Source organism: Salmo salar, chromosome 28 (genome assembly GCF_965601325.2).
Source record: "Salmo salar chromosome 28, fSalSal1, whole genome shotgun sequence".
Lineage (NCBI taxonomy): Eukaryota > Metazoa > Chordata > Actinopteri > Salmoniformes > Salmonidae > Salmo > Salmo salar.
In genome coordinates this window covers 11,327,134-11,343,296 of record NC_138318.1, presented here as the reverse complement: position 1 = coordinate 11,343,296, position 16,163 = coordinate 11,327,134, and the positions used below count along the sequence as shown (strand labels likewise).

The 16,163-nt window shown below is 42.9% G+C and overlaps 1 protein-coding gene across 1 annotated transcript; it reads left to right on the top strand.

Moving 5' to 3' along the window:
* The first annotated feature begins 24 nt into the window (after positions 1 to 24).
* LOC106589443 (guanine nucleotide-binding protein subunit alpha-13) lies at positions 25 to 12,634 on the top strand. Its single transcript, XM_014179439.3, has 6 exons — positions 25 to 482; positions 1,098 to 1,324; positions 9,597 to 9,647; positions 9,752 to 9,952; positions 10,145 to 10,279; positions 10,512 to 12,634. The coding sequence occupies exons 1-6, from the start codon at positions 200 to 202 to the stop codon at positions 10,746 to 10,748; spliced, it is 1,134 nt and encodes a 377-aa protein (XP_014034914.1). The 5' UTR covers positions 25 to 199; the 3' UTR covers positions 10,749 to 12,634.
* Positions 12,635 to 16,163: the final 3,529 nt, after the last annotated feature.

Below are 16,163 nucleotides of genomic sequence, written 5' to 3'. Positions count from 1 at the left end.
GTATTTTGTTCAATCAGATCAGCTCTTTCTACAATAATTGGGTAAAAGATCAGAATTGGGCTGCCTGTGTAAACGCAGCCAGCGTGTATTTACATAGAAATCATTATATTTCTATGGCGTAGAGTAGGCAGTAGCGTTTCCGCGCTCCTCACATGAACGCGCAAACTCTCTCCAGTGTATCGATGAAGCTGGTTGAAACATGGCGGACTTCCTGCCGACCCGATCCGTGCTAAACCACTGCTTCCCCGCTTGCCTGCTTACCAACACCGAGGTGGAACAGCTGAGGAAATCTAAGGCGATTGACAAAAGTATTTCCCGGGACAAAACCTACGTGAAACGACTAGTGAAGATACTTCTACTGGGCGCGGGCGAGAGCGGCAAGTCCACTTTCCTCAAACAGATGAGGATTATCCACGGGCAGGACTTCGACCAGCAAGCTCGAGAAGAGTTCCGGGCAATCATTTACAGCAATGTTATCAAAGGTAACTAGGGAGAAAGTCTACGGGACTATATCTAAAAAAGCTACATTAACATTCTTAACGTTCGTCTTTCGGGCCCGACTGTAACTTGAGTGGTGAAAACTTTTTGGCAAGGTTTCCATTATGTTTATAAGTGGAGCTGCTATCCGAAGTTAGCAGCAGATTAGCTAGCTACTGTAAGGGTTTAGCTGCAGAAATACAAATTCCCCGTTTAGTGGAGGAACGCCCGTGTTGATGACTATCGACTAGTGTGGGAGTATCGCCGTTTCTAATGTAAAATTGCCATGTTATGTTATAACTAGCTAACTAAATCAGATATACACAAATAATGACGCAAGAAGGGCATTAGGACGCCTCTTTAGAAAATATGACTTCCTGCTGCCAGCTCTAAAATTCAACTCTAACGTTATTCTTTGAGGGTTTTTTTCAGTTTCGTTTTGAACAGTGGTGTAACTTGCCTCCAGAGTGACCAAACTATCTAATTGTGGTTTATATCCTCGAACATTCAGACTTCTTTTAAATCAGCCTTGTTGCCTTCTGATACTTGTCAGATAGGGTTGTGGGCCACAGACCCCCGTGTGTGTGTGTTTAACTCTAAACCCCATCTCTCCCCTTCAGGTGTGCGTGTGTTGGTGGATGCACGGGAGAAGCTTCAGATCCCCTGGGGCTCCTCTGACAACCAGGTGCACGGAGACAATGTGATGTCATTTGACACACGATCTTCGATGATGGTGCACGGCCAGGTGGAGACGAGCGTGTTCCTCAAGTATCTGCCCTCCATCCAGGCCCTGTGGGCTGACGTTGCCATACAACACGCCTACGACAGACGCAGGGAGTTCCAGCTGGTCAGTACACACACGCATGCACAGATACACACACAGATTCATCAGGCCTCTGCAGACTGGCTGAGGTGAAGTGAAAGTGAAACTTTCACAGAGACCAGAGACTTGCTGCTGCTTCCTCCCTTGTCTCTCAATGTCTCTCTCTGCATGTTTGTGAGGTTGGTGTGTGTGTCGGATGCTCAAGCTGCACGTGCATCAGTCTGTTAGCTGTGCAGACCTCAGCTCTCCTCTCTTGACACCTGGTCTTTCCTAACACACACACACTAGGGCTGGGAATTGCTAGGGACCTCACGATACAATATTATCAAGATACTTAGGTACTGCTGCGATATGTATTGAGGTTTTATCATGATTCTGTGTATTGCGAATCGATACAGCGAATTTTTTTATTTATTATTTATTTATTTGTTTGTTTATTATTATTTTTTTATTGTGTTCGATGTAATGCTCACTCTGTCTGCTGCAGAGGAGCAAGGAAGAGCCATGAGAAAATGAGTTGGAGTCATGGAAATAAATGCTGATAACATTCAGTCAAAGTTTGCGTACACAGATTTGCAGATGTTATCACAGGTGCGGTGAAATGCTTGTGTTTCTCGCTCCAACAGTGCAGTAATAACTAGCAATACAAGCAATGTACACATAATCCAAAAAGTAAAAAGAAAGAAATTAAGAAATGTCGGAACGAATGAAATTAGCAACCCAAATAGCACAGGTTGGTTCACCATAAAATGGAGAACAAGCTATAGATGGAAAAATACTTGAGTATTGGTGAGATGTTTGTTGGTGAGAGAGAGTATGATTTGTGATGGAATGCTGGTCTGCTTACAGGCAGAACACACACTCACTCATAGCCCTGTACCGGCTGCATTCAACACTAACACTGACATAAAAGTGACATAGCAGCAATACAGCAGTGACAACCAGGTTTACATGATGCCAAGGGGCTATATAAGTCAGTGTCAGGCCTGAAATTTCTTGATTTTAGGGGCAAGGCCATCCCCACATTACTGAGCACTTGTTGGCAGCTTTCTATTCACTCTGCCGTCCAACTCATCCCAAACCATCTCAATTAGGTTAAGGTCAGGTGATTGTGGAGGCCAGGTAATCTGATGCAGCACTCCAACACTCTCCTTGGTCAAATAGCCCTTACACAGCCTGGAGGTGTGTTTTGGGTCATTGTCCTGTTGAAAAACAAATGATAGTCCCACTAAGCGTAAACCAGATGGGATGGCATATTGCTGCAGAATGCTGTGGTAGCCATGCTGGTTAAGTGTGCCTTGAATTCTAAATAAATCACTGATAGTGTTACCAGCAAAGTACCATCACACCACCTCCTCCATGCTTCACGCTGGGAAGCACACATGCGGAGATCATCCGTTCACCTACTCTGCTCTCACAAAGACACTGCGGTTGGAACCAAAAATCTCATATTTGGACTGTCTGTTTCCATTGCTCGTGTTTCTTGGCCCAGACAAGTTTTTTCTTATTATTGGTGTCCATTAGTAGTGGTTTCTTTGCAGCAATTTGACCATGAAGGCCTGATTCACGCAGTCTCCTCTGAACAGTTGTTGGTGTCTGTTTCTTGAACTCTGAAGCTTTTATTTGGGCAGCTTCTGAGGTGCAGTTAACTTCTTGGGGCTATGTGGGACGCTAGCGTGCCACCCGTGGTGCACCCTATCAACAGCAGGTGCATTTCAAGAGCGGCAAATTTGAAACCAAATAAATGTCAAAATTCAAATTTTTCAAACATACAACTATCTTACACCCTTTAAAAGATAAACATCTCCTTAATCTAACCACGTTGTCCGATTTCAAAAAGGTTTTACAGCGAAAGCATAAAGTTAGATTATGTTAGGAGAGTACATTGACAATAGCTGTGTGTAATGTTTTGTCAATTCAAAGACAGGGTCACCAAAACCATAAAACCAGCTAAAATGATGCACTAACCTTTTACAATCTCCATCAGATGACACTCCTAGGACATTATGTTAGACAATGCATGCATTTTTAGTTCTATCAAGTTCATATTTATATCCAAAAACAGCGTTTTACTATGGCATTGATGTTGAGGAAATCGTTTCCCTCCAATAACCGGCAGTCAAGTCAGCACCACAAATTAAATAATTAAAATTAGAAAACATTGGTAAAATATTATATTGTCATTTAAAGAATTATAGATTTACATCTCTTGAACGCAATAAACTTGCCAGATTTAAAAATAACCTTACTGGGAAATCACACTTTGCAATAATCTGAGCACTGCGCCCAGAAAAATATGCTTTGCTATACAGACAAACGGCCATGTTGGAGAGATCTAAAATCGAAAATACTATGTAAATAATCCATTACCTTTGATTCTCTTCATCAGATGTCACTTCCCGGGATCCCAGGTCCATAACGAATGTAGTTTTGTTCAAAAAAGCTCATCATTTATATCCAAAACGATCCGTGTTGTTAGCACATGATCTAAGCCAGCCGGACTTCTCGTCATGAACGAGGGGAAAAAATATATTTACGTTCGTTCAAACATGTCAAACGTTGTATAGCATAAATCATTAGTGCCTTTTTTAACCAGAACATGAATAATATTCAAGGTGGACGAATGCATTCTCTTTTATAACGTATTGGAACGAGGGTACCCAACATGAACTCGCGCGCCAGAGTCTAATCGGCCATCACCGTTCCATGGCTCTTGTTCGGTCAGATCTCACAGTAAAAGACTCAAAACACTTTGTAAAGGCTGGTGACATCTAGTGGAAGCAATAGGAAGTGCCAAAACATTAATCAACCCCTGTGTGTTTCAATGGCATAGGCTTAAAGGTAATTCAACACATCAGGTATCCACTTCCTGTCAGAAAATGTCTCAGGGTTTTGCCTGCCAAATGAGTTCTGTTATACTCACAGACACCATTCAAACAGTTTTAGAAACTTTAGGGTGTTTTCTATCCATATATAATAAGTATATGCATATTCTAGTTACTGGGTAGGATTAGTAACCAGATTAAATCGGGTACGTTTTTTTATCCAGCCGTGAAAATACTGCCCCCTAGCCCCAACAGGTTAACTCTAAATAACTAATCCTCTGCAGCAGAGGCTCTCATAACCCACTTCCAGGAGCACCCCATCACTCACCTTTATTTACAATGACGACCTACCGGGGAACAGTGGGTTAACTGCCTTGTTCAGGGGCAGAACGACGGATGTTTACCTTGTCAGCTCGGGGTTTCGATCTAGCAACCTTTCGGTTACTGGCCCAATGCTCTAACCACTAGGCTACCTGCCGCCCTAACTCTGGGTCTTCCTTTCCTGTGGCGGTCCTCATGAGAGCCAGTTTCATCATTGCGCTTGATGGTTTTTGCGACTGCATTTGAAGAAACTTTAAAAGTTCTTGAAATTTTCCGCATTGACTGACCTTCATGCCTTAAAGTAATGATGGACTGTCGTTTCTCTTTGCTTATTTGAGCTGTTCTTGCCATAATATGGACTTGGTCTTTTACCAAATAGGGCTATTTTTTTTTTTAATGGGGCATTACGATCACACAAGGGGGCATCGACAGCCGGGAAGTCAGTCTGAGATGTAACAATTTGTGTTTATAACTCTGTGTGTGGGTGTGTGTCAGGGTTTACGTCAGCCGGTAATAGCCGGCTTTTGGCCAATCTTTTTTAAATAAATGAAAATCTGATAAATAAAACTGCTGCCAGCCAATTGTCCGGGAAAGAAAAAAAATCCCATTGCTAAATAATGTGTTTTAACCTATTCATTGATTGAAATACCAGTCGATGGAAATGCATTTGACTGGTCATGCTTATCGGTCTATAGGTTAATTTTTGTAGTGCACTGCGTATAGAGGCTATGAGCGGAAATCTGTCAGGACAGCGTGAGAGCTCCTGCTGCTACAGTTTCTCAAACAGCTCATTCGTTGGCTGCTGGAATGAAACGGGATTTTATAAGCCCAATCATTGTGTAACAATTCTAAATGCAATTGTGTATTAAGTTTTTGATAGCCACGATTTTAAAAGCGCTAAAAACCTTCTCTCTTTTTTTTTCAACTGGTAATAAAAGCGTGCTTCCCATTCACCATTCAAGTGGATGTAGGCAGGCTTCAGTGCATCACACCACTTTGCAATGAGCTGGAGGCAGTATGCATTTTGGAAACATACAGTATACTTAATTGTTTGAAGCCTGAATGTTTTACGTCATATTATGAGGCATGTCTTACCTTGCTTCAAAGTAAATCCCGAACATAGAAACGTGGAGGCAATTATTTTATAAAGACTTCCATATGCCACTGAAACCAGTAGCCTATTTCTCTCATGTCCTATTTGTTTTCAAATAAACTTTCTTTCATTGTCCAGTAGCCGAAGCCACAATCCTAGTCATATTAGCAACCCATGCTTATTTCTGCATCTTTAGATCTCCCCTCTTTCTACATTTCTAACTGATTTTCATCACTGTCACATGAAACAGCTGACATGTATAATGCGCTTTTGACATGTGTTTTCCTGCTAATTGCATTATGGAACCAACATTTGCGCGTTGCCTAGGGTGCGTTGCCTAGGGTGCGTTGCCTAGGGTGCGTTGCCTAGGGTGCGTTGCCGCGCTTTATAATGTGAAGAAATAATAGTTTATCAACATTTTAAGCAAAACATTCTGGTCTGTTGCATCAGATTCATTGCAACAACAAAAAAAGATCCATAATTCATACAACCTATCGTCAAACAACTGTCCCAGAGTCTACTTGGATCTGGATATTTCTTTCTCGCACAGTACGACAAGCTGACCAATAGAATAGGTCAACCTTTCTGCTATGGGCAATAATAGATTGACATAGTGGCTAGTGATTTTGCTGTTTGTTGTCTTCTTGGCACAGGAAAAGTAAATGTGGTAGTTATTCTAACATCTTCAAAGTGCGCATCAGAAATCGGTAAGGACACACGCCATTGCATCCTCGACTTGCATGTTCTGTTAAGATGAATAGGCCTAGCTATAATCTAAACGTGATTTCTGTCATTCTGAGAACCGTGGGTGGACGCCCAAATCAAGTTACGCACCCAATGCATATGGGTCCGTTAAATTGATCAAATGTCCATTAAATTAAAATGCTGCCGATCAAATGTTCGGCGCCACATTTTCCTAACGGGAATCCTGGTGTGTGTGTGTGTGTGTTTACAGTAAGAAGGGAGGCAGGATCTGTTACAGAAACAAATCGTATGCCTAGGTTTCACTTTTGGGTTGTAGCTCAGGCCATCTGTCAAATGATATCCTGGTTCCAGTAGCACAGGGCCTGTGTGTGTGTGTGTGTGTGTGTGTGTGTGTGTGTGTGTGTGTGTGTGTGTGTGTGTGTGTGTGTGTGTGTGTGTGTGTGTGTGTGTGTGTGTGTGTGTGTGTGTGTGTGTGTGTGTGTTTATCAGTGTGTGTATGTTTATCAGTGTGTGTATGTTTATCAGTGTGTATAGTGTAGGCCGTCATTGTAAATAAGAATTTGTTCCCAACTGACTTGCCTAGTTACATTTAAAAAGTATTCTGCCTGTATGGACAGACACTTGAGCTCTTCTTTGATCAACTCTACATAGTCTGTAATCTTAGCCAACCGCACACAGACAGAGACAGACAGGTTTTTCAGGCCAGGTGAGTTGTAAAGATAAAAGGCATTTTAGTGTTATTATCGAATGTGTACAGTAAAAAACACACACACACATGGTTGTGATCTAATCATCACAAAGACACAAGAATAGATCGTTTTTTATTTTTTATTTACACTTCTGTAGCTTTCAGGGGTAGTGTGAGTACATGCTCTAACACACACTCTCAGACTGGAATGTGAGCCAGTCTTGGCTGTGCAGGCTTGTGTTTGGGCACGCCCCACTTACTGAGAAACAACACCAGACCAGGAGGACAGGGTGGAAAACGCACCCACACTCCGTTACACATCACACACACATACAGGCACACGAATGCTGACTTCACATGGATGCACTACAGGGGTTGGCAACTTGCGGCCATTCCACTACAAGGGGAATTACCAAGAATTCAGCTACAAATTTGTTTAATTGAGGAAATCTATTCCCAAGTTTTCCCACAAATAAAAATAGACCTATGTGAGCATATTTGATTGAGTTTGTACATACAGTACATTCGGAAAGAATTCAGACCCCTTGACCTTTACCACATTTTGTAGCCTTATTCTAAAATAAATTAAATGTTTATTTATTCTCATCAATCTACACACACTACCCTATAATTACATAGCGAAAACAGGTTTTTGGAAGTTTGTGCAAATGTATGAAACATAAAACCCAATACCTTATTTACATAAGTATTCAGATCCTTTGCTATGAGACTTGAAAATGAGCTAAGTTGTGTCCTGTTTACATCATTCTTGATGTTTCTACAACTTGATTATACTTATATAGACAGTTCTGTGCCTTTCTAAGGTCCCACAGTTGACAGTGCATGTCAGAGCAAAAACCAAGCCATGAGGTTGAAGGAATTGTCCGTAGAGCTCCAAGACAGGATTGTGTCGAGGCACAGATCTGGGCACCAAAAAATGTCTGCAGCACAGAAGGTCCTCAAGGAGACAGTGGCCAACATCATTCTTAAATGAAAGAAGTATGGAACCATGCAGACTTCCTAGAGCTGGCCGTCTGGCCGAACGGCGCAATCGGGGGTGAAGGGCCTTGGTCAGGGAGGTGACCAAGAATCCGATGTCACTCTGACAAAGCTCTAGAGTTCCTCTGTGGAGATGGGAGAACCTTCCAGAAGGACAACCATCTCTGCAGCACTCCACCAATCAGGCCTTTATGGTAGAGTGGCCAGATGGAAGCCACTCTTCAGTAAAAGGCACATGACAGCCCGCTTGGAGTTTGCCAAAAGGCACCTAAAGACTCTCAGACCATGAGAAACAAGATTCTCTGGTCTGATGAAACCAAGATTGAACTCTTTGGCCTGAATGCCAAGTGTCACATCTGGAGGAAACCTTGCACCATCCTTACAGTGAAGCATGGTGCTGGCAGCATCATACTGTGGGGATGTTTTCAGCGGCAGGGACTGGGAGACTAGTCAGGATCAGGGGAAAGATGAACAGATCAAAATACAGAGATCCCTGATGACAACCTACTCCAGAGCGCTCAGGACCTCAGACTGGGGGCGAAGGTTCACCTTCCAACAGGACAATGACCCTAAGCACACATCCAAGACAATGCAGGAGTGGCTTCGGGACAAGTCCCTGATTGTCCCAGCCAGAGTCTGGACTTGAACCTGATCGAACATCTCTGGAGAGACCTGAACATTTTATGTGCAGCGACGCTCCCCATCCAACCTGACAGAGTTTGAGAAAATCTGCAGAGAAGAATGGGAGAAACTCCCTAAATACAGGTGTGCCACGCTTGTAGCGTCATTCCCAAGAAGACTCGAGGCTGTAATCGCTGCCAAAGGTGCTTCAACAAAGTACTGCATAAAGGGTCTGAATACTTATGTAAATGTGAGATTTCAGTTTTAATGTTTATACATTTTCTAAAATTTCTTGACCTGTTTTTGCTTTGTCGTTATGGGGTACTGTGTGTAGATTGATGGGGGGGGGGGGGGGGGGGGGGGGGAACTATTTAATCCATTTTAGATTAATGCTGTAACGTAACAAAATGTGGAAAAAGTGAAAGGGTCTGAATACTTTCCCAATGCACTGTATAAAGTTTGTATGTGAAAACTACTTCTAAGACCCATACATTCAGTTGTTCCGAACACACTTGAGCTGAAAAGGGAGGATTACTCTGCTGGCGCTAGCGCACGCGCAGATCAAATATACTTCTGGAGTGCCGTTTTAAGGTGTTTACATGCCCTAATAATTTGAAAGATTGCTCAGAAAACCATATTTTAATTGGCGTAGGTTTACTTCGATTTTTGACCTTTTTGCCAATTCAAGATAAGCAGAGTAAGGTGTTTTATATGACTATTGCATAATCTGCCTACTGCCATAATCAGATTATCGAATTATTAGTATGCATGTAAACGTGCTCAATGAAATCAAAGTATGACGTTATTGTTATTTTCAAACATAATCAATATTTAGGCTTAGTTGTGGTCAATGTGGTTTTTCCTATTATTGTGATTGAGTTCCGACCCCCGACACAAATCGGCCCGCGGCTGAATCTAGTTGCCCTACCACTGTAGTACACTCACTCACCCACATGCAGCAGTTTTAGGCTGATGTGTGTACATAATCTGAGTATTAGTAGGATTGGCAATGAAGCTAAAACACATTTCTCTCCTCTCTCTCAGGGTGAGTCGGTTAAGTATTTCTTGGACAATGTGGAGAAGCTGGGGGAGCCGGTAAGTTTCTCTCCCTCACCCTCTTTCCCTCCATAAATCACTCTGCCTCCTTAACACCCCTGTCCTCTTCTCCTGTCTTCTACTCATCCCTCTCTCTCCTCCAGAGCTACATCCCTTCCCAGCATGACGTCCTGCTAGCCCGTAAGCCCACTAAGGGCATTCATGAGTATGACTTTGAGATCAAGAGTATTCCCTTCAAGATGGTGGACGTGGGAGGACAGCGCTCGGAAAGACGGCGGTGGTTTGAGTGTTTTGACTCTGTCACCTCCATACTGTTCCTAGTGTCTTCTTCAGAGTATGACCAGGTACACACACACACACACACACACACACACACACACACACACACACACACACACACACACAGTGGACACTCACGCACACTGAACACGCTCACCACACACGCCCTCTGTTTCTCTCTCTCTCTCACACACACACACACACACACACACACACTACCTAATTTATTAAAAAAATGTATCCCCTGTGTGTTCTAGGTCTTGATGGAGGACAGGCAGACCAACCGTCTGAGAGAGTCGTTGAACATCTTTGAGACGATTGTCAACAACCGAGTCTTCCTCTCAGTCTCCATCATCCTCTTCCTCAACAAGACTGACCTGCTGGAGGAGAAGGTCCGTACAGTCACATTCCCCGTAATCACAAACACGTTTACCTAAGACAGTGTGCTTAGAGATGCCTTGAGTAGATTGGACCCTGCTCGCATGAGTCCTCACTGAAGAAAATGGGCTCTTAGCTTTTCAGATAGAAATATATTGATGTCAAGTATTGTAATTTGAGGCCAAACCAACCTTCTGATTGTACTGACGTTCCATGTTATGTTCGTCTGATCCTTGTTCTCGGCAGGTCTTGAATGTTTCGCTAAGTAAATACTTCCCAGAGTACACGGGGCCGGACCACAGCCTGCCGGACGTCCAGAAGTTCCTAGTGGACTGTTTCCGGGAGAAGAGAAGAGACTTGACACAGAAGCCCCTCTACCACCACTTCACCACAGCCATCAACACAGAGAACATCCGCCTGGTGTTCCGAGATGTCAAGGATACTATCCTCCATGACAACCTCAAACAGCTGATGCTCCAGTGAACTATGACCTCCAGAGAGGACCTGAGCAAAACTAGCCTGAGAGGACCCCAGAGAGAACTTATTCTCCTGCCTAAATGAGGACCTGATTGAGGACCTCTCACCTTTAAAAGAGGACCTGCAATAAACCAGCCTTTAAGAGGACCTGGTCGAGGACACCCATGCCTTGGGGAGGACCTTGACGTTCCACTTCTGTTTAGATGTTTTTATTTGGTTTTTACTTCCCTGTGGTGAGTGGATGGTCTATAGACTGCTCTGAAGTCAGTTTGGCTAGGGACATGATTGAATGCTGGATAATAAGCTCTGTCCCTGGGTCAGTTTGATGTCTACCCTGATGCCTACCGTGCTGTCATAGCCCCTCTCCTGTCCACTGATCTGTGTGACCAACTGATGGAGAAACCATAATGCCTTCATACAACATCTTAATAACCCTTAATCACTGTGTGTGTGCACGTGCGCGCATGTGTTCATCTGTACTGAGCTATCTTTGTATACCTGTTTAGCCTTAGGTATTTGCGTAAACTATCATTTAATCAATCATGTCCTTGATCACCTACATTCCAATGTGTGTGTGTGTGTGTGTGTGTGTGTGTGTGTATACAGTTAAATGTCTGCCTTCCTATTCCCTGGTAGTTATCTTGTAATTCTGCTGTAAGGACACACTTGCAGCAGGCAGGCGTGCCGGTTAGCTAATATTGTTATCTCAGGGTTGTATGGAGACCATTGTATAAATGTCATTATTGTGTCTGTAGTCTATTGTCTAGTCCCCTCAAATTCAAATCTGGACCTTCATTGCTTTTTTTCAATTTTCCCCCTCTAATCAGGGACTGGTTTAGACCTGGGACATCAGGTGGGTGCAATTTAATTATCAGGTAGAACAGAACCAGCAGTACTCCATACCTCGTAGGGTAATATCTGAATACCCCTTGTCTATATTGGATACTCCAGGTTAAAGCTTTAGATTCTTCGTTAAATGTCTTCTGTGAGAACCTGTTCTTGGACGTATTCACTAGGCACGAATTGGAAGAAACGGGCTACAACGGGGAGGTACTATCTGTACTTGTCCAATAAGAAACGCCTGTTTTCTTTTTTTTTTCATTGCACAATGTTTTGAAACATTTTGCTACGGTGTGCCTTAATGAATACAACCCAGAAGAGCAGAGGGGCGTATCTCAGACCCTGGGCTGCATTCATTTGGGGAGCAAATGTTATATAACCTTCAGGTAGATCCATACATGCATGTTAATTCCTATATGAACGTTCTATAACTCCTCCCATTGGTGCCCTTGTAAAGGGACATGCATTGCGTTAGACCATCATGCTCTGGTCATCTGTTTGATGTTTATAGTTGTACAGATTGACTCCAATTTCTATTCTAGTTGAAATGTTTTTGTTTCTTTCCTGTCTATACTGTAACCTGTGTTGTTGATGACCATAGTGTGTGTACTGTCCTAATGTGTATAGGTATGCTGACACTGTAAAATCTGCCACCTTTATAGTGCTGAATGACAGCTTGAGACTAACTCCAGATCAGCGTTTGAACGTTTCTCTTCTGCTAAATCACACTGTGCCTTCACCGTAAGTGTATAAGGATCAACTGCCATAGTCTCCCTCCGGCTACGGAGATGGCGCATCTGTCTTTCCACTGTCCCTCTCTGGCTCTGGCCTTGTACATACTGATGCCTTAGTTGTAATATAAAACACTTGGTTTACTTTCATGTGTAAATGGTTGTTTAAAAAATGGGCAGATGATTATTTGCTGATTTGCTGTTTCACACTTTGCCTTGTCATTGAACAGACTATGGACATGTTTCCTTTTTCTAACAATCAGCGTTCTTCCTTGTTTAATAATGCCACTCTAACCGTTAAAATAAAACCTATTTCTTTAACGAAGTGTGACTTGTCGTTCATTCACGCCATAGACTATAAAGTAGGGGTTCTCTTGTTCTGGACCAGAAGCCTCCGCAGTGTGGATGCTTCAAAGCACTGTGTGTTTGGGGATCATCGATGCTGCAGAATGTATTTGGGTAACTTTGCCCAGATCTGTGCCTCGAAACAAGTCTGTCTTCCCTGTGGCTCAGTTGGTAGAGCATGGTGTTCGCAACGCCAGCATGGTGTGTGCAACGCCAGGGTTGTGGGTTTGATTCCCACGAGGGGCCAGTACAAAAAAAATGCATGAAATGAAATGTATGCATTCACTACTGTAAGTCGCTCTGGATAAGAGCGTCTGCTAAATGACTAAAATGTAAAAATGTAAAAAAAAATGTTGGAGATCTATGGACAATTCCATTCCACCTCATGGCTTGGGTTTTGCTCTGACATGCACTGTCAACAGTGGGACCTTATATAGACAGGTGTGTGTGCCTTTCCAAATCATGTCCAATTAATTGATTTTACCACAGGTGGACTCCAATCAAGTTGTACAAACATCTCAAGGATGATCAATGGAAGCCGGATGCATCTGTGCTCAATTCCGTCTCATAGCAAAGGGTTTGAATATTTATGTAAATACGGTGTTTCTGTTTTTGCAAAAATTTCTAAAAATCTGTTTTCGCTTTGTCATTATGGGATATGGTGTGTAGATTGATGGGGAAAATGTTTTTTTTTTTAATCCGTTTTAGTATACGGATGTAACGTAAGAAAAAGTCAAAGGGTCTGAATACTTTCCGAATGCATTGCATATCAGTGTCAAGGCTACTGAGGGGAGGACGGCTCATAATAATGGCTGGAACGGAGCTAATGGAATGACATCAAACACATGGAAACCATATGTTTGATGTATTTGATACCATTCCACTAACTCCGTTCCAGCCGTTACCACGAGCCCGGCCTCCCCAATTAAGGTGCCACCAACCTCCTGTAGTGTCAAGGCATATGAACTAACAGGTTATAGAGCAAACAATGCCATTTTCACAACACAGGTGTAAATGCATTATTTTCCCTGGTGCCTTCCCCAGTGATCTTACCCACGCACCGCTAAATGTGATAACTGGCCAAAGGGTGTGTAGACTCACTAGGCACTGTAGTGGAGCTGCAGTTGCCACTAGGGGGCAGCAAAGGTCTATTTAAAAAAAAATCACTGCCTTGACTACTAGATACATATCTGTTGTCTTTATCTTTACAACTGTAACAAATTGCTGTATTGGTAACGAGTGAAATACAAGTTTAGCAGAAGTAATGTCAGACATTTGGTAACCAGTTTATAATAGCAATAAGGCTCCTCTGGCGTTTGTGATATATGGCCAATATACCACGGCTAATGGCTGTGTCCAGGCACCCTGCGTTGTGTTGTGATAAATACAGCCGTGGTATATTGGCCATGTATCACAAACCCCCGAGGAGCCTTATTGCTTTACATAATGTATAGATCATGTATAGTTTTTGATTCTGACAAAGTCTGTCATTAGAGGTAAAAAATAAAACATCTAAAAATAAAACATAATTAATATAATCTATACTGAACAAAAATATAAACGCAACATGTAAATTGTTGGTCCCATGTTTCATGAGCTGAAATAAAAGATCCCAGATTTTTTTAATATGCACAAAAAAAATATTTCTCTCATTTTGTGTACACATTTGTTACATCCATGTTAGTGAGCATGTCTGCCAAGATAATCCATCCACCTGACAGGTGTATCATATCAAGAAGCTGATTAAACAGCATGATCGTTACATAGGTGGATCTTGTGCTGGGGGAAATAAAAGGCCTCTCTAAAATGTGCCGTTTTGTCACTCAAAACAATGCCACAGATGTCTAAAGTTTTGAGGGAGCATGCAATTGACATGCTGACTGTAAGAATGTCCACCAGAGCTGCTGCCAGATAATATAATATTCATTTCTCTACCATAAGCCACCTCCAACGTCATTTTAGAGAATTTGGCAGTATGTCCAACTGGCCTCACAACCACATACCACGTGTGACCAAGCCAGCCCAAGTCCTCCACATCCAGCTTCTACACCCGCGGGATCGTCTGACACCAGCAACCTGGACAGCAGATGAAACTGAGTATTTCTGTCTGTAATAATGCCCTTTTGTGGAGAAAACCTCATTCTGATTTTGGGCCTGGCTCCATAGATTAGGGCCTAATTAATTCATGTATTGACTGATTTCCTTATATGAACTATAACTCAGTAGAATCGTTGAAATTGTTGCATGTTGCGTTTATATTTTTGTTCAGTATATTTTCATAATTTTTATTGTTCTGCTCTCTGTGTTCCTGCAGTCATGTCTTCCTCAGTAGAGGCGTGTCCATTCTGTGGGAAAACCTTCGAGAGACTTAAACAGCCACCTTCCCAAATGCAAGATGGCTCCAGTCACCATGACAACACAAAGACACCCCCCCCCCCCCCTTGCCTACTTAACCTAATCACATGTAAGAAGAGCAAAAAGACATCATCATCACCACTTTACATTTTAGTCATTTAGCAGACGCTCTTATCCAGAGCAACTTACAGTAGTGAATGCATACATTTCATACAATTTTGTGTTGTTGTTTTTTTGTACTGGCCCCCCGTGGGAATCAAACCCACAATCCTGGCGTTGCACACACCATGCTCTACCAACTGAGCCACAGGTAAGACCTTCAAGAATTTCTAGTAAGAGTAAGAAGACATCATCTTCATCATTTTCACCACCTTCATCAGCACCATCGGCAAAGACAACTAAGACTAAGAAAACAACATCATCATCATCGCAAACTACTAAGAAGAGTAAGTAGACACTGCCATCTTCATCTTCCACACCGTCAACAACATCAACTAAGAGTATGAAAAAACAGAAGCTCCTTGAGACTTTGATAGTCTCCAAGGAGAGTTTGGTTAAATATCCAGCCCAGACCCCCACGAATCTCAAAGCTACAACAACCACAACCAAGCTCAACGCAGACCCAGCCCCAGACCCTGCTACAGTCACAGTCACAACCAAGACTAAACCCAAATCCACTTCAGCCAAGCTCAAAGCAGCCCCAGCCACTGCAACAGTCACAGCCAGCACTGAAGCCAAAGCTGCTTCTAAGAAGAAGGTTTCACTGAAAGAGCTAATTGAGCTATCCGCTCAGACAGCCAGAGCTGCTACCACACTATCCAAGGATCTTTTACCAGGGGCAAAGTGTGAAGCAAGACGCTTCTGGCAGTAGGTGGAGTTTGGGAGCAGTAGAGAGGAGTGGTCAGCCCAGACCACCAGCACAGCTGACCTCTAACCTGACCGTCAGTACAGCAAGACAACCGTATTGGACCATAACCCAACCATAACTTCTGACCTCAATAAAGACAGTCTACGCAGCAAGACAAGCGACAGGGACCACTCACGGTCAACCACGTTTCAACAGTGCTGGATCATGTTCAGACCACGAACACTGATCATAACAAAGACCATCTATACAACAAGACCAGATGACTTTTCACGGTTGACCTTG